Source organism: Lacerta agilis, chromosome 1, assembly GCF_009819535.1.
Source record: "Lacerta agilis isolate rLacAgi1 chromosome 1, rLacAgi1.pri, whole genome shotgun sequence".
Lineage (NCBI taxonomy): Eukaryota > Metazoa > Chordata > Lepidosauria > Squamata > Lacertidae > Lacerta > Lacerta agilis.
Window position 1 is genome coordinate 57,314,260 of NC_046312.1, and position 23,818 is coordinate 57,338,077.

Here is a 23,818-nt window from a genome sequence, read left to right on the forward strand (position 1 = left end):
GATGGACACACCAGTCTATTTCCAGCCTGTGTCAATTTCACATATATATTTATAAATCAGTTCTATTCTGTTTCCATAATTGTTATTTTTTTTTAAAAAAAATTTTTTACAAAGAATGTATTTAAATATGCAATAAAATGCAACTTTAACATACACATTTTAAAATACAATTCATCATAAAATATGCATTTTTAAATGCATTGTGGTATGTTTGAGCTTAGAACAGTATCATAAAATTTGGAGAAATACAACATGTGAAGGATAATTATATTCTAATCAATGTATTAGTCTGGGAGGTGAGAATTACCGGTAGTTCCTGCATTTGCTTAAAAATGCAGACCAAATGCTCTACACTCAAAAGAAAAGAAAACGACAACCTTAAGTCCTTCTGCCATTAAGCTTTTCCTGCAGCTGACAATTTCATTGCTGCAGCCTTTGAACAGCATGCCCAACATTAGCACCCTGCCTGCAAAATATCATGCCACTCATCTCTGCAGCACCCCAACTCCCAAATCTCACCTCCCAACATGTCTGTGTTTGCACCATGGGGCAAGGGTTCTCATTACCTCTCTTGGAGTGCAAATCTCTTTCCACATTGTGATTAGCTTGCAAAACATGGTGTACGGTCCAGACTTGGCTATTTTCCTTAGTTTGCCATATACAGAGAGTTCAGCATATGTCATCCCCATGTCTTCCTGAAATCACATAGATTAAGATAAAAACCGTGAATTCCTAAGGAGCCACCATCAACCAAATCAGACCCATGGTACAGGTAGCAAAGTTATCATCTGTTCTGAGGCTCGGAAAAGAGACTTTTCTTTATACACAGCAGAATAAAAAGCAAACTGAATGCTCCTTCACGTATAGAAGCAACTCTTTTCAACTTTTAAAAAAACTAGCAAAGGAGAAAGAATTATTCTCATCCAGCCAACATTTGGCTTCACTGGATGTCAACGAGTTTCTGAGGGAGAAAACCACTTTCTCCATAGCATGCCTAATATTCTTATCACATCACCTCTTGCTCAACTTTTCTCTAAACTAAAAATTCCCCAATTCTGCAACTTTCCCTCATAGGGGAGTCGCTCCATCCCTTTGATCATTTTGGTTGCCTTCTTCCGAACCTTTTCCAACCCTACAATATCCTTTTTGAGGTGAGGCGAGCAGATTTGTATGTGGTATTCCTGAAGGAGCTGTGCTGTAAATTTGTATGATGGCACTGTGATATTGGCAGTTTTCTTTTCAACTCCTTTTCTATTGATCCAGAGCATGGAATTTCCCTTTTTCACAGCTGCCACAAACTAACTCAGGGTGGTCCGAGCTGTCAGACCAAGCCTTCTCGGCTGCGCAGAAGCTTCCCTCACTGACATTATGTCCAATACAAGATATTATAATTGAGATGCCTTATTGGTTTGCTGGAGAAATCATTGCAGGAAAAGATGTGATGTTTACACATTTGCATTGATTTGTTTGTGCTGCATAAGTCACAAAACCAACACAGAGTATCAGGAACATTAAACAAACAAACAAACAAACAGCAACACATCAGGCTTCCAAGGGGTTTTTGTAGTCGCTGTCCTTTACAATCAGAGGTCAAGGGAATAAACAACTACCTGACATTCAGAAAATACCTGAAGGCAGCCCTGTTTAGGAAAGTTTTAAATCTGTGATATTTTAAATGTATTTTAATATTTGATGGAAGCCGCCCAGAGTGGCTGGGGAGACCCAGTCAGACAGGCAGGGTACAAATAATAAATTATTGTTGTTGTTGTTGTTGTTGTTGTTACCTCATCTAATTGAGTGATCTCTCCTTTTTTCAGGGGCTCCAACTCTGCTGTTGGTGGTGCACACACAACACTGAAAAAGAAGAAGAATCCAGCCGGATTAGTTTTTTGGTCTCCTTTAAAGAGTTAGCTCTTCTTGCAAGGGGGAAGATCTGTGTTCCCCTTTCCCCAGAACAATTATCAAGGGGGAAACATGACTTTCCAAGGATAGGTTTAAGTGTGAAGTTAATGAAGATCTTAAATCTTCTGTAAGGACTGTTGGTTTGAAACAAAGTGCCGTGCCTTTCAAAAGTAACCACTAAGCTATAACCCCCTTCAAGTGTAAACAAATAAAGTTCTAGTTTTGTTGTAAAAGTGCCTCAATCTTACTTAGGTCCTCTGAGTTACATGAAAATGTCTGCTGTGGGAATACACAAAGGGATTTATCCAATAAAACATGTTACCCAGTGTGGGTGTCTGTCACATGCAGTTCCCACTATTATCTCCTTTGCAGTGTTGTTTCTACTGAATGGCAATCAATGTCAAGATGGTGGAATACAGTTGACCTCAGGAAACTGTTTCCCATTGGTCAAGTAAGTTGTCGAATACAATCGTACTTTAGGGTAAGCAATGCTGTTTCTTGCTGGCATTCAAAAACGGATTGAAATTTAGTCAAAAGTCCTAATTGGGGTCAGACTTCAATCATACTAACATGCAACTATCATAGGAGAGGATGTGGTGTCAAGAGTGTAGTCCAGTTTAAAGGAAAGCCTAAGCTTCATCACTGCACGTCTTACCTTCTGAGCGACGTTAGGTGAAAGTTATCAATGCAATACTGGATAAAGCTGATCAAGTCTGTCTTCCTAATTCCACCAATAGGGTTGATATCACCACTGGAACAGTCATACTTTGTGAAATATCCACGAAGGCTGACAGACAGAACACAAGTATTTTTACTTTGCATTTAATCCAGAAAGGAAGAGAGAGAGAAAGGTCCAGATTCTTACACACAGTCATGCAACAGTATAAACATTTTAATGGTTGTGTTCAACTAATGTTTATCCAGAGTAGACCACTGAAATTCATGAACATGACTGTGTGAACAACTCCTTTCTTTGAAATTTCCCCAGAAGGAGAATCTACTACAGTATTAGTTGCTTCAGACAAAACATGAGAAACCTCAGTATTCCTGGAATGACCCACTTCCCACTTCTGGTCAGCCCTGAACAGCTGGATGTTGTGCCATCATGGTGAGTAATAGTTGACAAATATTACATAACTGAATTAATGGACTCTACTTGTTCAGTATAGTTTGCCACCCATTTTTAATCACATACATTAAGCAAACTGAGAAAGTAAAAGGTGTGTACTACACACACAACTTTCTCAATCCACTTCCTATATCCAATTAAACGGTTATGTATATTTTTTCAGTAACTGTTTAACCGATGTTAACGAAAGTGGAACAAAAGATAATGAGAAAGCAGAAACAAAACCTACAAGCTAATTGTAGAAAACCAAAATACTGAACAGGTAAACTAAATGATTGCTGAGGCACCAAACTGGAATACAGAAGAAAACTGGACAGGTTTTTTGTGATTAGCATTCTGTTTTGTAACAAAACCCAAACCCATCATTGATATTTTTGTCTCTACCAGCATTTTAGTTATCTACTGTTATTTAGGGAGCTTCATTCCTAACCCCTAAGATGCACACCTTTCATCCACATTAGATGTTCCAAGCACTAGCAGTCCACCAGGCATTCCGCGACTCCATAGGCACAGCTGTGCAAACAGGTAGGCAAGTACCATTCTTATCCTGGCCTAGAAGTCAAATATAGAAAACCAGGTTTTAAGGAAGAAGGAATTCTCAAGTGGCAGGTCATGGCAGGTCGATCAGTCTCAGCAAGAGGATATTAAGAACCGTATGAATTACATAGAGCCTGCGGGCCACATTTCCTTCTGGGGAACCTTCTGGGGGCCACATGCCTGTGGTGGGCAGAGGCCAAAGTGGGTGGAGCAATGAATATCAGTAGGCTGCAGCTTACGCAGAAATTCATGCACCCATTTTTATCCTCTATCCAGGCAAGCAAGAGGTACTATCAGAGTTCAAGGACACATTCCAGCCAGGCAAAAACTCACAAGGACATGCCTAGGGAGGATGTGTGGCCTGGGGAGAGTATCAAGGGTCAGACAGAGAGGCCTGAAAGGCCATATTCAGCTCCCAGGCCTGAGGTTCCTGACCTAACAAAACAAGTGGGAGCAAGGTCAATTATTGGAATGTTTAGTAAATTATTCTGTATTGTAAGAAGTGCAAAAGAGCCAACTCCTCTTCCTAAGGATGGTGGGCAATAGATATTGCTAGCGAAGAAAGGGAACTAAAACTGCAAGAAAGAGAAATTATCTGAATTCAGCAGCTAACTTACCATAGTCAGAAGAATCACCAAATCCCCAGTAAATCAGTAGAAAAAATATATATAGATAAAATTACCTGCACATTTTGTAGGGCCATATTTTCCCTGGCACTTCCTCCATGTACTTTATACTGGGGCAATCGTCCTGTTACTGCATTGAAAATGCTCCAAACAGCCTTTACAGCTCCATCTATGTTAATGTTTATATGATAACTGAGAGAAGAAACAAATACTTACCACCAAAGAAAAGCATTCTCTACCTCATCAAGACAAAATTCATAAGTTTGCTTTAACAAGGATTAAAGGCCTGGAGCCAAATATAAGTTAACCTAAGGAAGTTCACAGAAGGAAAGCTTCTTGTCTCCTCATCTAACCTGCAGAGGCCCCTAAGAATCACGAAATGTGGGACGGGGCACCAGAGGCTTCTGGGCATAGCTGTCAACTTTTCCCTTTTCTTGCGAGGAATCCTATTCGGAATAAGGGAATTTCCCTTTAAAAAGGGGGAAAGTTGACAGCTATGCTTCGGGGGAGGGGGAGAGATTCCTGTGCAAAACTAGGTTTGGTCCCAAGATGGCTTATTGAAATTCACAGAAGGAACACTTTCCATCCCCATCTCCCATAACAATACCCTCCCTCCTTCTACAATCTTCAAGACAACCCCCCCCAAACCTCCAGAGAGATTTTGGGGGGCTCAGGCAACAGCTATAGGGGGGAAGGCAACAATAAACTTTCATTTCGTGAACTTCCTTAAATTAACTTAGCTCAGGAAACAAGCCAAAGTTTGTCAAGTGTTTAACTCACTGAAGATGGACAAGTTAGAACTGAATGTCACAGAAGACACTTTAGATTTCTGATTAAACTACCAAGTTCTCTAGCCTTGCCGACCTTTACAAAAGTTAATGTGCTTTTCCCCCTGCCCAGTTCTTACTATTTACACTTACTAAGTATTTGAGGCATAGCTGTCAACTTTCCCTTTTTTTGCGGGAAATTCCCTTATTCCAGCGCCGTTTCCTACTGCAAAAAAGGGAAGGTTGACAGCTATGATTCGAGGCAGTCTAGTAACCAACCCCAAAGTGACTTGGATTTCTAAAATACACAAAGACAAAATAAAATAAAATATTGAAAAACCAACAATACATAAAAAATACAAGCCAGAAGATGAAAATAAAAGCCAGAAATAATCTAGCAACAACTTTGACTTTACATCAATGATTTGTGGACAAATGCATCTTGACTGATGCCTGAAGACAGCTAATGTTGGGGCAACTATCTCCACGTGGAGAAAATCCCATACCCACACAAGGATTGGCTCTTCCCTCCTGTGATTTCCAGCAACTGGTATTCAGCATTGCTGTCTCCAACTGTGGAGACAGAGCATACTCATCATGGCTAGTAGCTAATGCAGATGCGTATCTGAATGTAATGCCCCTGTCCAATAGTACTGCTAGATCTGTATGAAGGTTTTTAATCACAACCTACAGTTTATCAAACATTTATCATTCATATACCTGCCTATCTCTTCAGCCAAACATTTGGCTCTATTGCATGTTTCCTGAGAGGAGTTTTCACTAGCCATGTAACAAGTTGTTAAGACACGTCCACAAAGTTCCCGAGGCTCCTTTGGTGTGTAGGCCTCATCGTTTACTATTTTGCGCACATCGTCCAGCACACTCTGATCTGAAAACGGTAAGAAAGGAGGGAGGCAGGAAATGAGAGATGAACTGAGTGTATCAGAACTAATAGCAGCTGCATCATTTCATAAAGTAACATAATTCTGTGTTGGTAAGTATTCTGGATACAGTTTACTGTTGCTGGTAAGCTTACTTTAAACTGAAGAGCAAATATTTAATTTAAAGATGAAAATGCATACTTTGGTGACAGTTATTTGAAGTAAGCATTTCTCCCTTTTTGGGGAAATGTTTGGACAATTTACCACTCCTTGGTAGCAGAACGGAACTTCTTAAGTGTGATTACATTTGTTTCAAACAATGTAAATGATATGAAATTAAACCTGACGGTGACAAGGCTGAAAATCAGGTGGAGGTATTAATGTATATGCAGCTAATTAAGATGTACAAAGAACTGTCATGGGATGCTGGGTGGGGAGTCCAAAAGAATTATTGAACAAGAATGTAAAATGATAAGAGCATATAACTGAAAATCTATAAATAAAAGAAAGAAATTAATCCTGAGAGAAATAAAATAAACAGTCTTTGTTCCATAAAATAGGAGCTCAATTTGCTTTCGGTTCTAACATACCAACAACACAGTCCTATCCATGTTTAGTTGGACATAAATCCCACTGTGTTCAATGAGACCTACTTCCTTAGTTGAGTATGTTTTAAGATTTCAGTCTTAAGCAATTTGGGAGTATGATCTAGCTAAAGTTAAGCAATTCTAAGCTGTGCTGAATACAGAGTAACACACTATGTGACTCAAAAGGTCAAAAAGAATTGTTTCCATTATTTTGAACACTACAAAGGGGCTAGGCCAAATTAAATGTATTGACTCACTCTTGTTCCAGAGTCTTGGAATCTAGTTCCCTCTCTGTAAAACAGATCCCTTTATCTATAGCATAGACTCTAAGTGCAGGACATACTTTGAAAGACATTTTCTAAACTGTTTTGCTTAGAACGCAGAGGTTTCTTGAAAGCTCCTCAGGAGCATCTCCGTAAGAAGACCACTAACACGGGACTACTTTCTCTGAAAGACAACATGCTCAGATTACTGAACTTCCTCTGCAACATACAACTTCAGGGGAATATTAAGAGTACACCCTCAGTGCTTGCCATATGCTCTAAATGAGCTGTATGTACGACCTAAGATAAGCCACATGATCCTCTGTAACATGCACAGGTTCTGGGCCAGCTGCTCAGAAAGGTTGCAGCTCAATAGTAAAGCACATGATTCGCATGCAGAGGATTCTTAGCATCCTCTGAGAAAGTCCCCTCTTTGCCCAAGACTCTGAAGATTGGCTGTCTGTCAATGTTGACAATACTACTGACCTAGACAGATCAGTGGTCTGACTCAATCTAAGTCAGCTTCATACATTCAGCAGACTGATTGGAACTGGAAAGAGTTCCTGGAAAGTTTGAAAACCAATTCTTTGTAAAAACATCCCCAGCATCTACAGCAGGGATGGGGAAGCTGTGGCCCTCCAGATGTTGGTGGACTACAACTCCCATCATCCCTCACTAGCTATGCTGGCTAGGGCTCATGGATGCTGGAGTCTAACAACAACCAGAGGATCACATCCCTGATCTATAGCTAAGGAGGAGGAGGAGAGTTTGGACTTGATATCCCGCCTTTCACTACCCTTAAGGAGTCTCAAAGCAGCTCACAATCTCCTTTCCCTTCCTCCCTACTACAAACACTCTGTGAGGTGAGTGAAGCTGAGAGACTTCAGAGAAGTGTGACTAGCCCAAGGTCACCCAGCAGCTGCATGTGGAGGAACGGAGACGCGAACCCGGTTTACCAGGTCCAGAGAAGTGGACACGGAGCAATGGATTCAAACTACAAGAAAGATTCCACCTAAACATTAAGAAGAAATTCTTGACAGTAAGAACTGTTCGACAGTGAAATTTGCTGCCAAGGAGTATGGTGGAGTCTCCTTCTTTGGAGGTCTTTAAGCAGAGGCTTGACAGCCATCTGTCAGGAATGCTTTGATGGTGTTTCCTGCTTGGCAGGGGGTTGGACTGGATGGCCCTTGTGGTCTCTTCCAACTCTATGATTCTATGATTTACCAGATTACGAGTCCACCACTCTTAACCACTACACCACGCTGGCCCTCCAGTCATCACAGCTATTCAAGTGCACTTACTTCCATTCTGTACTGCATAACAAACCTGAAGACACATGGAGTACACAATGCAGGCTGCAGAAGAACTGTCCACGCCACCACTAAGTGGCAAAAGAAATCCTCCCTTAACGAATTGCAACAGAAAGGGGAAAGAAAGAAAACAGAACATTGTTGGCAACTGTGTATCTGACTGTTTAGCCCACTGCTGCACAAACTATACAGCCATCCTAATCTTATTCACTTCTGGCCAGCTGTGGTCCCAAGCCTCCCTTCTCAGATCAGAATTAAAATGCATACCTTTTCTCATATCATTTTGGAAAGTGCAAGGGAAGAGGTGACAAAACAAGGCCCCTTCCGTCAACTTGCCTGAGACCAATTCCTATTTGACTCTACCCTTCTCAGAATTTATTTCTGCTGTGGTCCTTCCAGATAATAATATTGTTACATAATGACTATCATAATCAATTTATCATTCATCTTCTAAGCAACCACCTCAAGGTGATGTACACGCAAGATAATTAAAAGCACAAAAATATCCAATACAATTATGAACAGTATGAAATAGTTGGTATCAGAATGCACTTATCTGCCTTCCCTATTCCTTTTCCCCTATGTATCATGTCTCTTATACTGTAAGGCTGTAATCCTAACCCTAATAAAACTTACTTCTAAGTAGATATGGGTAGAATTGCACTGTAGGCCCTTTTTAAAATTTGTTTCCGGCTGATTTACTTGGAAGGAGCCATATTACCAGAAATATAGTGAACATGGAGTGTAGTGAACATGTGGTTCTGAAGCAGGGGTGGGAAACTGGCACAATGACTTAGTTGAATACCACCCATAGACTCCATATTCATTATCAAGCAATTCAAGGTGCTGGTGCTTTCCTTTAAAAACCAATACCAACTCAGGTCCCAAGTATCAGAAGAGGCACCTCCACCCACACCAAGTTCCCAGTTGCCTATTCACTACGATAGTCCAAGTTGGTCCTTCTCTGTGTTCCATCTTTAGGAAAAGTACACCATGTATATGCAAGAGAGATGGCTTTGTCCATGGTGGCAACACAACCATGTAACGCCCTCCTGGGGCAGATGTGCATGGCACCAACAATGTATTCTTTGTGGCGCCAGATTAAAATCTTTTTACTTTTCCAGGCATTTTTAATTTTATTTTTGTCTGGTTAAGTGTTTTTATTCCTCTTCAGTTTTGTTGTTGGTTTGTATTTTTGTAATTGGGTGCTTTAAAAAAAAAAAAGTGTGCACTGCCCTGAAATCCATTTTTCGACAAAGGGCAATTCATTGATTTTTAAGATAGAGTAATTATATAATAAAGCTGCCTGCATATGAATATAATTAAAAAAATAAAAGAAGTGTGTCAGCACAGCAAATCCCTATTCATGACAAGCAAAACTGTGTCCTGCTTCCAAGGCAATTCACTAAGCTTATCTTTACTGATTTTCCCCAGCTGTCTCCTTAACTTTAAGACATATGGGGCTGTGGAATACTATGGATGTGGGGTGGGGGTGGGGAATCAGGCAGATCAAATTAAGTCAAAACATCTTTAAACAGTAAAAAAAAAAAACACTCCATAAATACCAGTTTTGCTACCTATTTCAGAAAGAAACAAGAATGGGCAACTTGCAATTCTAAGTTAGAAGTATCTTCATCTCAAAATCCATGCAGACTCTCCATTAACATTTTTTTAAATTTTAAAAGAACCAGCCTTCCCCAACCCGGTGCCCCCGATATACTTTGAACTATGAACTCTGATCAGTTCAAGTCAGCACAGCTAATAGTCATGGATGATGAGTTGTAGTCCACATTTTTTGAAGGGTATCAGATTGGGGAAGGCTAATTTAGGTGCATGAGGGAGTAGAAGTATTTACCTGTTTACTGCGCCGTAAATAGTCCCAAAGCCAACATGCAGGGCCGAGGCTGAAAGCAAAAGAGCACATGTTTCCAGATGACTAGGAAACAAAGGCATATTCTCACAAAATCATTGGAGCTTCTCCTGGGATTGTACCTTGGCAGCACCTATATTTTATTATGAATTTCATGGTCTCTATTTACATTGTGCACACACACACAACTGACAGCACAATCCTATGCATATTTACTCAGAAATAAGCTCCAATGAAATCAAAGTGACTTATTTCCAGGTGTCACAGGGTTACAGAGCAAGTTACTTAAACCGGTCAATGGTATTGAGAAGAATGAAGAGGACTAGGAGAATGAGCGAGGTCACACTCCATCAACAAATATCTTCAACCTGGGTGACCAAGGCAGTTTCAGTGTCGTGACAGGGATATGAATTCAGAATGAAATGGATCCAGGCATTTCATATCAGTTATGAAGGGCACATTTAGATATAAACCACAGCTTTGCTCTTTCAAAAAGATATACCAGCAGAAAGTGAGATGGGCTGGGGAAACTGTTCCTTTTTCAGAACTGAGCAATGACTGCATCCTATCTGTACCTTAGTGCTAAAATCATGGAAAAAGAGTCCTGCACATGCTTATTTTATTTTTTCTTTTATTTGTATCCCACCCGTACAGCCGCCGCATGCGAGTGGCAGCCCATATGGATGGCGCATGTGCGGCGTCCCGTACAGACTGCGCAAGCGCGGGATGCCGCACATGCACAGTCCATATGGGCTGCGCCGCCCCGGGTGCCAGAGGGTTCCTCCGCCACTGCATGGCTGATCTAGTAAAGGGGGTTGGGGAGTCCAGGGGTACAAACTAAGGCTTTTGGGAATGATCATAGAGGGGGAAAGTGGAGTGGTGCGGTCCAACTCTGCTCTGTTTGCATCAGACAGGGAGATGCTATACAAGGAGACAGGCTTCTTCCTGATTTTGCCTACCTGATCTCTTCCTCAGGACTATGGTACCTCCATTGGATAGGCTCACTCACAGGTGTACATACGTCATCGAAACATGAGAGGGCAAAATTTACTTTTATTCTATGGTAAGGAGTCACTCTGCTTCCCTGCTCAAGTAAAAAGGAAAAAGAGAAGGTTCAGAAAACGAGAGGCATTTTACCTGAGGAAAAGCAGGCTGTTTTCTTATGTTCTGAAATACAGTATCTGTCTGGATGCTTCAGTTTTAGCTCGCATTGGCTGTAGTTTCTTACCTAACAAACACCTTGTGGGGAGGGGAATCACATATAAGGAATTCTTACTGCTAGGTTTCGAGAAGATATTTCCGCCCTGTAACTTCTGACATCTTCTAAGTCCAGTGTGGCAGTCAATACTTCCTAAAAAATGACAGCGATATCAACCTGTAATAAGGTACTGAGTTTACAAAACCATTTTTGATGTGTTTTCTCACACATGCTAAAGGCATAAGAATTTCTAACATACTTGTACTTTGAATGTAGTAAATAAAGCTCCCATTTTGCACTCACACTAACACACAGGAGTGTCCTTGTAAGAATATTTTGCAACACTCTCAAGCACAATTCCTACAAGTGGGCACCTTCTGTGCCAGCATTTAAACACCCACTGAAAACTTTTGTAGTCCACCAGGCCTATGCAGGCAATTAAGAGTACATCTTCCACAACTGTTTGTTATTAACTTGTTTCTTTATGATTTGTTTTGTTTTATACTGCTGTAAACCACTGAGAGATATTTCTATGATACATTAGTATATTAATATTTTTATGAATAAATGAATGCATTACCACATCATCCAGAGAAAACTGAAGTCCTTGAGCAACAGTGTCTCCATTCATAGAGATCATAGCACAGCCATCATAATACAGACGATCGCCATCACAGCCTTTCTGGTTAGCCATGACATATATCCCGCCATTCTAAAAAAGCATGCACAAACATATTATTTAAAATTCAATTCAGCCCCTACGTCACTAACTGCAATTATAACATTTACCTTTTAAATAACATATCATTCTACCTTTAGAGAGCTGCTGTGAGCAACTTATGGGAAGCCACATTTTTGTCCATCAACAGAACCAAGTTTTACCCAAGTGCATGGTGTGGAAAACACAAGTCATGTGTTCATTTTATATAGTGCATTTATATACCACGCCTCATCAACAGGTGCCTTCAAAGCCATTTCCATAACAGCAAACAAAGCCATATTATTAAAAATTCGCAGAACACAATTAAAACATCAACATTAAAGCATCAATAGCAAAACCACACACACACATCCATCAGTGGTATAATACCAGGCATACTCAAGGCTTGCTCAAAACAATCTAACCACAGCTCCAGAAGCTAGAGAAAACAAGCAAGTCTTCACCAAGTAGTGCGATCCTAACAATGTTGTGGCTACCTATGCCTCTAAGGGCAGGGAGCTACACTACAGAGAAGGACCTACTCTAAGGTCCCTGCACAGCAAGCTAAATGTACTGGTGAGATCGCCCCATATCTCGGAGTTTGGGCTGGCTGATATGGGGAGAAGTGCTCTGTCAAATACCGAGGCCCGGAGTCATTCAGAGCTCTATGCATTAAGAGTTAACACCCTGAACTGGGCCTGGTAACACAGAGGCAGCCAGCACATATTGCACGAAGTAGATGTTCTATGAAATTGCACAGAAGTGCCTGTCAGTACTCTGGTGGCTGCATTCTATACTAGCATCTTCAGACTGTCTTTAAGGGTAGTTCTGCCTAGTCTAGTAGTTTAGCTCCAATATGTTTAATAGGAGCATCAGCGTAAAGACAAGGCAGTTCTCAACAAGTCCTTACAAACAAGTGGGACCACCCATGTCACAGCAAGTTAACAAGCAGTGGGAAGTTCTTTCACAATACCAGCTCTGCAAATATAAAAGTAAAAAGGCCTAGTATTTTGCTTTCACCCACACAACTCAGCCACATACAGTACTTCTCCCCACACAATCTGCTCTTGGTTACAGAATTATGTAAAGAATTTGGGGAGGTTGTGGGAGCCAGACATCATATGCAGATACTTTTCAGAGAACCATAGCTCATTTCCATGATCAAGAGGGAAACTTTGCCAAATTGCTGCGATCAGAAAAATAACTTCTGGCCACTGCAGAGTATATCAGTTTACAAGATAATCCATACCAGAGGAAGATATTAAGTAATCAGTTTTCTTGTGAAAATTTATCCTGTGTTTCCTTATCAGGGCTCCAAAAACTGATCATCTTCTTAAAGGTAACTACCATGGCCAGGGATTTCTTTCTTTTCACAAGCGCTAAAATCAAGTCCCATGTTATAAAAAATAATACAACATGACTACGCTATTACAGACTATGATCTGAAGATAAATGACGAAGCAGCCTTGCTGACCCTAAGGAAGCCTAATTCTGGGAACAGAGACTTTCGGGCAACACTGCATTTGCCACCTTGAATTGTATTGACGAGATATCAATGTCACACACACCATTTAATAAAAAAATCAAGTAAAATGTGGGGATATTAGACCTACCTTTGCTGTTGCAAAATTTACCAATTCCACTCGGGTATTAGCTTTTCGCAATACATGGTGACTCGCTGAAGAATTTGTGAAGATCTCCACTCCATCAATTCCCATTTCAATGTGAGGACTATGAAATTGAGGAACCACAAATTAAGTGAAAAGCTTGCAGCTGTGTGCTATCCAAAATTTGCATTGTGCTACTGGATCAAAATTTAGCGCAGCAACAGCTTGCTGTTTGACTGCCTGGAAAATGCAGTTTCACTGCCACCAAAGTGCTATTCTAGGGAACAGCTGTTCGGATAAAACTGATATACCCATACAGAAAACACCACTTACACCATTACTGCATGAGTAGAGTATGCAGCAAGGCGGATGAAGTCTTCATTTGGAAACCCTCATCTATGTGAGTGTTGCCAACTCTTTGGTAAGAGTGCCTCTTGTCAAGTCCAATGTATGAGATAGTGCCACCAATCTAGAGCGCTACAGCCAGTGTGCAACATCCACATGCCTTGTAGCTTTACACTGAATCAAATGTTTATGGATGACTGAGCTCCATATACTGACATTAGAAAAGTCAATTTGCGAATGCCAAGCCCATGCTTATGTTATAAAGTAATTAAGAAAAACTATTGTGCAAATATGAAATGTAAACTGCAGCTCTGGTAAAAACATGGGTATAGTCTATGAGCACCTTAAGCTGCATGAATCATAGATACCCTCTGATTTAATGATTTACTGATGCTTGTCATCAGATTTCTTTTTATGCATACAGAGTTATTGTTACTACCATCATTCTTTCTATTATTATTGTCAGGGAACTGTCCCTGGCGCAGCGCAAGGTGGTGGAAGGGCTCTCGGGATGCTACAGAGAGCCCCGGTCCCACCTGACCAGCAGCACCTCCTTCGGCAGCAGAGGGAGCAGCGAGGCTTCCAGCGGGGAGGGGCATGCGTCTCAGGGGATGGAGGGTCGAGGCTCTGAGGATGCTGGAGAGACCCTGCATTCCCTTAGCCTTAGGGGAGATGAAGGAGGCATGCAATTTCCGTCGTCCCAAAGGCGTCGAGGGGTGAAACGAAAGGATGGGAGGCAGGGTTTCCGTATACGGAAGCTCTTTTGTTGGGGTCAGAACCGGAAGGGGCCATTCCCGGATTCTGACGATGCTTGATACAGACCTGAACTTATTAGCTCTGCATAGTTTGCACAATAAAACTCTTAAAGGAAACTCAAGAGTTTTGCCTGCTTACTCATGAGCAACGAACAGAGGACCTTACAATTATGGTTTAAGTTTGGTATTTATGATCAGTGACATTGGATTTGATCATTTATTTCCTCAAATTAGAAAAGCTCAACCGCCCCCACCCCCGCATGCAATTACTAAATACAGTGGTACCTCGGTTTAAGAACAGCTCTGTTTACGAACTATTTGGTTTACGAACTCCGCAAAACCAGAGGTAGTGTCCCAGTTTGTGAACTTTATCTCAGTCTAAGAATGGAATCCAAATGGTGGAAGGGAACCAGCAGCGGGAAGCCTCATTAGGGAAAGCACGCCTTGGTTTAAGAACGGTTTTGGTTTCAGAATGGACTTCCGGAACGGATTAAGTTTGAAAACCGAGGTACCACTGTATTCAGTGTATAAAACAAGCAATAAACAATTTAAGGACATCTGTGGATACAGAAATATCTACAATGAAAGCTTAAGTTCTCCCTATTGTCATCTTATTGATTAACCTGACTTGTTCTCTAGAATGTTCCACATATATAGAGGGGGGGAGGGGTCTTCAATGTTAACTGCAAAATTGATTTGGATTTGATTTATTTTAGCAGTTTTGGGAATCCTCTCCAAACCTTAATTCACCTCTCTTACCTGACTGATGTCCACAGTTCTTCACAGATTTCACTTCCTATGCAGGTATCTAAAGTTGCCAGAACTGCATCACCAAATGGGACACTTTCCTAAGATAAGCAAGGAGTGAGGATGGGCCATTGGAATTGGAAAAAAATAATCCACGACCCAGTGATTGGCCAACATACAAAATTATCTGTCTAAAGCTGTGATAAAGGCATTTATCATATGCAATTTGATTCACAATACCCTAATAAAAACACCTCTCAGAAAGGTTATGAAACTAGAGTTTACATCATTTATATTTTTTAATTTGAACATACTGTACCATAGCACAGGGATTGCCAATTATAATCCAAGTCACAAGATGTAATATTGGACACAGTAGCTCTCAGCTACAAAACATATCAGGAAATTAAGCTGTGGAAACTGCACTTCTGAAAGGCATGTTTCTGATTCCTTAACCAAGATAAAAGGAATCACAGGTGGGCTATGGGTTTCACAATTCCTCCTCACAGGGTCTCCTGCCCTTCTCCCTAATCAGTCCAGCATTAACTTTTAATGTTAAGCAAGGTTTTAGTTTAAATCAGATAATTTAAACTTGCTTCAAACCCTGGTTTGAAAGTGAATCCAGATGAGCAACAGCTATGGTTAAGGGTTATGCTAACACAACCGTAGTTTTAATGGAATTAAATGAGAGTTGCCAACATGACAACCACAGAGGCCTTCGCTGTTACCCTCAGGGTTCCCTCTTCCTGCAGAATCTAGCCAGAAGAATACGATATGGTGTGGCACCCACAACATTTCACCTGATTTGCAAATGTGCCCATGGTCCCCAAAAGGTCCTATGGCTTGTTTTAGATTATCTTTAATTTTAAATTTGTACATTGCAGAAACTGCCTTTTTGGCAAGAGAATACAGTGTATAAATACTGAGGTAACATTTAATCAGGAAAATCTGAAGTGCAAGGCTATGCATGTCCCATTAACAATACTAATACGTGATTTTTCAATCAACTTCCCTCTTAGTTTTAAAATTTATTTATATTTCAAATATAAGAACATAGAAAGGAGAACCAACATCACCAGTTAGCACCTGTAACACCAAATCGCTAGTATCTAAACCATGGGACTCAGCAACATTTGTAAAGGTAAACCACTTTATATGTGTTATAAACCCAAATGGCGCTATGGAGTCCCATGCCAACAGAACTTCCCTGTATGAAGTTTACAGTACGTTGTAAACTGAATCGCTTTTTTGATGTGACTAGATCCAGCCATGGTCAACAGTCAAAGGTGATGGATTTTTTTATTATTATACTGCTTTCCCCCATATGTATCAAAGCATTGTACCTGAACTGTTATCTCTTGTATCATCCTGGGAGGAAAATACTCTTCCACATGCCTAAAGGAGGGGAAAGGGGGGAAATTATGCTACAAATAAGCACTTAAACACGCTTTCCAATATACTAAATTTTAACACACTGCCAAACCTCTTCAGCTAAAACTCTGAAGCCAGTTTCATCATAAACCAGGCCTGCACAACTTGCAACCTACCAAGTCTGAGATCGATGGGTAGCATGGCTAGCATGCCACATGGTCTCATGACAAAGTATTATACCATGATGCAATGTCAGCATGGGTGCGATTCTGGCAAAGATTTCTTTAAAATGTTGAAGACAAGCCACACAACAAAGCCTCCTGAAGGATCTTCTAATAGAGGTTTGGCATGATATACGTCAAGGAGCAACCCAATTCTCTAGTATAGTATAGGAACTTGCCGCGATCTACTCCAAGGAGTGAACCATCGCATCTCCCGGTAATTTCCTGTATTTGCCAACGCCATCTTTGGTCGTATCAGAAGTATTTTCCTTGAATAAAACAAATAAAGCTACCATGAGGACATGCAGTGCAACAAAATGAAAATAAGGCCCTTGAGAAATGTTACTTTTACTGCAATCCTGCCAAAGTTAAGTATTTTGAAATATGCTTATTTCAACAGAGAACAGTCAAACATATGCTTAGGCCTAAGCATTAGTTTTTACGCTTAGAAAATGGGGCTTAAATGTACACCTAAACACAAGCACACACAGTATTCCAGAGAGGCACATTCTAAAAAAGAAAGGAAGAGTACATTGATTAGAAAGTAGTCACGTACTTGTTTAAGAAGATCACTCTGCAATTGTAGCGAACGTTCCGGTGCATAACAGGCCTGCAGAAATAATAAAAATCAGTATACTCAAGAGATTCTTTACTACACATGACATTCACATATATATGTATATGAGAGGACCTAAACAAAATAATGGAATCTTGAGTATCTTTCACACACCTAGACTCTGATGCACTCAAAACGTCTCAGTTCTAGCATGCACCAGAAATATTTCTCACTGTTGTCACTCTTCCTATTATAACCCCACCTTGCCAGAAACAGCCTATTCAATGCTGCAGACGTCTCCATTGCATGCCCATCCTCTAGGGAAGGAAAAACTAGACTCTAGCCTTCTGCAGATCCCACTTCATTTATATATGACTGAGTTTGTACAAATGTGCTCAATACTGGAAAAGTGGAATCTCTGTTAATCATTTTACCTTTTTTAAAACAAAAAAAAACTTTAAAAAAACCCAAATGGCTTCACCTTTCCTCATAGGAGAGTTTGCTCCAGCCGCTTCATCATTTTGGCTATCCTGTTCTGTACCTTTTCCAGCTCTACAACATCTCTGCTGAGGTGTAGTGACCAGAAGTGTACACAATGGGCATATCTAGCTAACTGCACTAGGGGAAGCCAGCCCAAGGATTCCTACTAACATGATGGGAATTCCCTGATTCCCATCCATAAATCCACTCTGGAGGATTGGGGGAACCCCCGGAACAGATTTTTAGGGTGTGCAGCAGGAGGATAGGGGAAGTTCGGCCACAGAAGGACAATCCTTACATTGACAGAACCATACCCTCAGCACTACATTGAATGCAACCCAGTATTTCAAATGAGGGTCATGTTGTTATGAAACAAACGTATGAAATAATGGAATGAAATATGGCACAGATGGGTGAACATGTATTTTTTCCCTTTAACAAGGCTAATGGGGTGAGTAGTACTACCAAAAACTGCTGGAGTTGTCAGAAAACCAGCCGGAACAGGAAGACCAGGAGATAAGAACAGTGTGTACTTTGAAGGAAACAGCTGCAAAAAGAGAATGGAATGTAGAAACAAGGTCATGAAAAATAAAAAAAGTCTAAAGAGCTATGAGAAGCCTGCATCCAGTGAAGAACAGAACCAGTTTAAATAAGTTGCAGTACACTGCCAAGACTCCCCCCTTTTAATCAAGACTAGTTGGTGCAGGAGGAGACTCTTGAGAGTCCCACGGACTGCAAGAAGATCAAACCTATCTGTTCTTAAGGAAATCAGCCCTGAGTGCTCACTGGAAGGACAGATCCTGAAGCTGAGGCTCCAATACTTTGGCTACCCCATGAGAAGAGAAGACTCCATGGAAAAGACCCTGATGTTGGGAAAGATTGAGGGCACAAGGAGAAGGGATGACAGAGATGGTTGGACAGTGTTCTCAAAGCTACCAACATGAGTCTGACCAAACTGCGGGAGGCAGTGGAAGACAGGAGTGCCTGACATGCTCTGGTCCATGGGGTCACCAAGAGTTGGACACGACTAAACCACTACAACAAGTTGTGCAAGTGCTGCCCCCTCCATGTGCTTGCAAGAGTATGAATGAAATGAAAATAACATCATGTACTACTAGGTTGTTAAGAGTTAATAATAACAAGTCAAAATTGTCCTGAGTTTTCTTCTCTACAAGACCCACGTGCTTTCAAGGCAGTGGTTTCATCACCCACTGAGATAAAATTGGCCACAATATCATGCTTTCATATAAAAGCATAATCGAGTTGCTAGTTTCATTCCCAATCCCTTTGCTAGTGATGCCTAGCACATAATTTGTTTGTTCCCCCCCCTCCAGGGGCAGCAAAGCAGGTCAACATTTTCACTGAGCTATCTACTGTTAGCAGGAGCGTCCTACTCTCGTGTAGGACCCTGGCAGAGACACATGCCCGGCTGGCTTTCTTCTGCCCGAACATCACAGCAACTGATACCAAAAAGCATCAGCACACTCAGGGATCCAGAGTCTTCGCAGCATGCGTAACAGACCCCAGCAACTCAGCGTTTTGGCTAATCTACTTTATTTACGTATAAACACACACAGAGCACTGCAACATGGCTCCCTCTCTCTCTAGCATCAGACAGCAAAGAGAAAGAACAAAGGACAATAGTCCCACTTCACGGAACACAGTAACACAAACATCCAGTCTCCGTCACTTCCCACTCTGTGGAATGAAAACATACACCATCATGTGATAGATAACAATCCCATGACTGCAGACACGGGGAATGAATCTCCAACAGCCAGATGGTTGGGGTGTAAATAAAATAATAATAATAATAATAATAATAATAATAATAATAATATATTTTCCTGTTTTAGAATCCTTTTTTAAAAACAAAATGTGGATGTGTTTGCAACCCTGGACTACTTCAGGAGGAAGGATAGGGTATAAAGTCAATAAATAAATAAACCATGGATGATATACGTACATTATTACAAGGTAACTTACATGCCAACATCACAGATTATGTCTTGAGTAACAGGAGATTCCAAAAGTTTGGCCAGAACTTGAAATGAATGTAGGAGTGTATCAGACTCATAGTAGTGATCAGAGCAGCCATATCCACTGCATGGAAACAAGAATCATGTCGACAAACACATATTTTTATACCAAGAAGGAAATTCTGAGCTTTCACAAGAGAAATTACCTAAAACAGAACCACTATATCATAGGCAATTGTACATACCTCACATAACTAATTAATGTGAAGCAACCACTTGCACCAAGAGTATATTATTAACTACATTTATATTACTCCAGTGGTGACTGGCATTAAAGAAATAAGCATTCAGGATACAGAATTATTTCCTTTTTGTACTAAAATCTCTATCCCATCCTTCTGCTGCCCACAATCAAATTTGCTACTGGTTATGCTACTGGCATGAATGAGATGGCTCTCTTTCCCTTCCAACTACAATCCCCCCTTTGCACCACAAATGGCCAGAAACAAGTTTGCACATTATTTCAGAAGGTAGAAGCAAAGTGTTGAGGACAATTAATCTCTTAAGGATAAATATTTCAAACATTACTTACCCCAACTCAAAAACCAGTAAGCATGGCAGTGTGTGTTAACACTGTCACCTTTAAAAGTGCTGATCACCTGTTTGAAGAGGTGAGCAGACAACAACTGGCTTTCCCTTATCCCATATAAAGACAGCAACAAGAGGGTGGGATGTGATTCTGGTGACTAGTCGACTGCTCTGGATGCCACCCCTGCTAAGTTTGCACAGCATTGTATCTGAACAATTTTCAGAAGCAATACAAAATAATATTTTACTTAAGCATGATTACAATAGTGATAGCTATGTACAGAAACATTACAGTTACATTTACTTTGACTTATATTTCTAACATACTTAATATCCTTACTTCCCAAGGTTATGGAGGATTAGGAAGATCATATTTCCCTTTTTCCCTCCAAAAGGACTACATGTTTTTTCAGCATGGAGGGTAATAAAATATATGAAACTGTTAAGAAATTCTCACCAAATTTCAAGTTCTGGCCCAAGCCGGTATTTTGCTCCCTTCTGTTTAGCAATTTCAATACCTAGAATATCAAATTAGAATTATTAATGTTTGACAATCTCCTGGAGGGGAAGAATCCTACATCTTCAAGTATAGCAACATGAATGCTACAACTCAGTTTTTAAAAGCAAATTCCCAGCCCTTATGATTGTACAAAAAGTGCTTGAAAATATGTGAGCACTCCATTTTGAAATCTCAAAAACCAGAGACCATCAAGGCATTCAATAACTGAGACGACATGCTACATGCAAATTGTCATCAGCGTCAGTTTTTCTTGGTACAAAATATTTTCTTTTTCCATTAGGGTACTTAGTGCCCTATGTACAACTCAGATTCACAGAACTGTTTTAACTGCAATCAGCGGAGAACAGAGGTGCATGAAATGGCTATCACAGAGCAATAACTATGCACAGAGCTCTCTTATAGCTTACACAGAACATACAAGCTTTACAAATTATAAGAAATGCCCTGCTGGATCAGACCAAAGGATTAGCTAGTCCAGCATCCTGTTCCCCAGTCACCAACCAAATGCCTGCAAGAAGCCTACAAACAGAACTTGACCACAACAGCCTTTTCCTGCTGTTGTTTCCCAGCAACATTATCACTTAAAACCAGGGCTTTTTTCAGCTGGAACTCACTGGAACTCAGTTCCAGCACCTCTCAGGTGGGTGCCATTGCTATTATAAGAAAACAAGGGAGGTGTCCATGGTGAGTTCCAGCATCTCTTTTTCTAGAAAAATAGCACTGCTTAGAACCGCCACTTGAACCAGTCAGTGCTGGGCTGGCCAGCTGGAGATCAAAGTAGTCCTGCCTCTGTGGCCCGCCTGATGTCAGTCACCCTCCACCTTGTGGGGGAACAAACATTAACCAATTCTGCCATAACTGGAATTTGCAAACAAAAAACAGCAGTGTTTCAATTAAAAAAAAAATCCAGCTGAGCCAATCAAATATGCAGGGCCCAATTAGACAACATGATGAAGAATCATCACTAGGTATCCCATCTCTTTGACATTTAAAGAGGCAGGAAATTGAATCGCAGGTCTCAATCTCAGCTATTGAAGACTCATACCAGCTTCACGCCTTACAGAGCCACTGTAAGCCGTGTAACAAAGCAAGCTTGGTAAGTCCTGAGCAGGATTTGAGCTATGAGCAACAGAAGTAATTCATTATAATATTGTGATTTTGATTTAATGGATAGAAGATAGGGTGCAGCAGATGGGGAGAAACAACAGCTCCATGGAAAACTGGGTGGGAGAAAAGATGAAAATGTGTTTTGATTGTATATACTAAAAATCTTGAAACTTAATAAAATATAATTGAAAAAGAGAAAAGAAACAGAATCCTGGAAAGGTGCAAATCTGCATGGCACCCTGAACAAGAGCACCCGTGTCTGAAACATCTCATTGCATAATTTATTATTTCATTGCATTTGTTATTTCATCTTGTTGCATAATTTATTATAATTTATTACCACTTGCATAATTTATTATTCTGCTGCTGGGGGGTGCAGCTAACTCCACCACGACCACGAATGCCAGCCTTTCATAGAGTTAGGTATTCATTGCAGAGTTGGAAGGCACCCGAAGGGTCATCTGGTCTCTAAACCCCTTTGGAGCATCTTTCTCCTCCTCCTCTTTTTCAGCATATATAATATAATATTATATATGCTAAAAGAGGAAGATAAAGATATAAAATTAATAAATTATATTGTACTACAGTATAATCTCTCTCTTCTCTTCTTCTTTGGCAACCACTCATAGCTGAGTAAGATTGTCTTTCATAAACACAGTTTTAACAATGAGTCCGTAAGTGACTGTGGAGGCCAATTCTGGATCCACACGTCCTTCCACAGTGGGGACATTGGTTTCCAGGCGGGAGTTGATCACTGAGTGGATTTGCCAAGCGTGCCTTCCTCTTAGCACGTTTCTCCCTTGCGTCCTGAATTCGAGTGTGTTCAAAGCCCAGGACACCTTTGGTAAAGGCTGTTCTCCAACTGGAGCGCTCACAGGCCAGTTTTTCCCAATTGTTGGTGTTTATACTACGTTTTTTTAAAAAAAATTGCCTTGAGACAGTCTTTGAACCTCTTTTGTTGATCACCAGCATTTCGCTTTCCATTTTTAAGTTTGGAATAGAGTAGTTGCTTTGGAAGACGATAATCAGGCATCCGCACAACATGACCAGTCCAATGAAGTTGATGTTGAAGAATCATTGCTATATATAGATATACACATACATACACAACACACTCCCCCAAATACGCCCCCCCTCGCCCACAAGAAACACCAGCGCTCTTTGCTTCGCCTTACTTCTCAATATCCTTTCTAGGTTGCCATCAAAATCCAGCGCCCATTGATTCAAGGCGCAGGTGGCCACAGTCACCTTCCTGCCCATGGTGCTTCCGTGCCTGAAGCTTCGCTTCTCCCGGGAGCCCTTCGGCGACACTAGGTCGGCTGTAAACAAACACACAGCGGCAGCCCCAGCCCAAAGCAAAAGCGGACCCTTTCGCTTCCGGGGTGGGGGTGAGGGCGAGAGAATCCACACATAAGCCCCGCAGGACACTTCCGGGATAAATCATAGAGGTAGGAAGGGATGTGAAAATGGAACTAAACCTCCCACTCTCGTTAGCCCAGCGCCAAGCATAGAGCTTTCACCACAGAGATGAGAGAGGGTAGAGCGACGCGACGCCCTTAGTAACGCGTTCGCGCGCCCCCTGGCTTCCTTTGGTATTTCTCCCTGCACGTCCAGAAATGGTTGAGAACGGTACTTGTAATGTGGTTTCCGTGTAAATAAATGAACGGAGTCGGAGATGTTCAGCTGGACTCACGTCTGTATCCTGTAGAGCGCTAGGTTGGTGGGTCGGGGTGGAGAGAAGGTTTACGGGGTTGATGGAGGGGGTCATTTAA

The 23,818-nt window shown here is 41.0% G+C and overlaps 1 protein-coding gene across 2 annotated transcripts in view; it reads right to left on the reverse strand.

The window, feature by feature from the left end:
- NADSYN1 (NAD synthetase 1) overlaps nucleotides 1–23,409 on the reverse strand; it is a 28,024-nt gene extending 4,615 nt beyond the window's left edge. The window contains exons 1-19 of one of the 2 annotated variants that reach the window (XM_033150617.1): nucleotides 23,222–23,409; nucleotides 20,877–20,937; nucleotides 19,839–19,955; nucleotides 17,373–17,426; nucleotides 16,996–17,085; nucleotides 16,568–16,619; nucleotides 15,237–15,325; nucleotides 13,384–13,501; nucleotides 11,651–11,782; nucleotides 11,149–11,223; nucleotides 10,832–10,956; nucleotides 9,858–9,906; nucleotides 7,994–8,096; nucleotides 5,682–5,850; nucleotides 4,251–4,386; nucleotides 3,477–3,583; nucleotides 2,558–2,689; nucleotides 1,785–1,854; nucleotides 567–695 (exon numbers count right to left, since the gene is read on the reverse strand). In XM_033150617.1, coding sequence (XP_033006508.1) covers nucleotides 567–695; nucleotides 1,785–1,854; nucleotides 2,558–2,689; nucleotides 3,477–3,583; nucleotides 4,251–4,386; nucleotides 5,682–5,850; nucleotides 7,994–8,096; nucleotides 9,858–9,906; nucleotides 10,832–10,956; nucleotides 11,149–11,223; nucleotides 11,651–11,782; nucleotides 13,384–13,501; nucleotides 15,237–15,325; nucleotides 16,568–16,619; nucleotides 16,996–17,085; nucleotides 17,373–17,426; nucleotides 19,839–19,955; nucleotides 20,877–20,937; nucleotides 23,222–23,306 — 1,893 coding nt within the window. In that variant the 5' untranslated portion in view covers nucleotides 23,307–23,409. The remainder of the gene's footprint in view (nucleotides 1–566; nucleotides 696–1,784; nucleotides 1,855–2,557; nucleotides 2,690–3,476; nucleotides 3,584–4,250; nucleotides 4,387–5,681; nucleotides 5,851–7,993; nucleotides 8,097–9,857; nucleotides 9,907–10,831; nucleotides 10,957–11,148; nucleotides 11,224–11,650; nucleotides 11,783–13,383; nucleotides 13,502–15,236; nucleotides 15,326–16,567; nucleotides 16,620–16,995; nucleotides 17,086–17,372; nucleotides 17,427–19,838; nucleotides 19,956–20,876; nucleotides 20,938–23,221) is intronic. The other variant, XM_033150627.1, reaches the window with a different exon arrangement.
- Nucleotides 23,410–23,818: the final 409 nt, after the last annotated feature.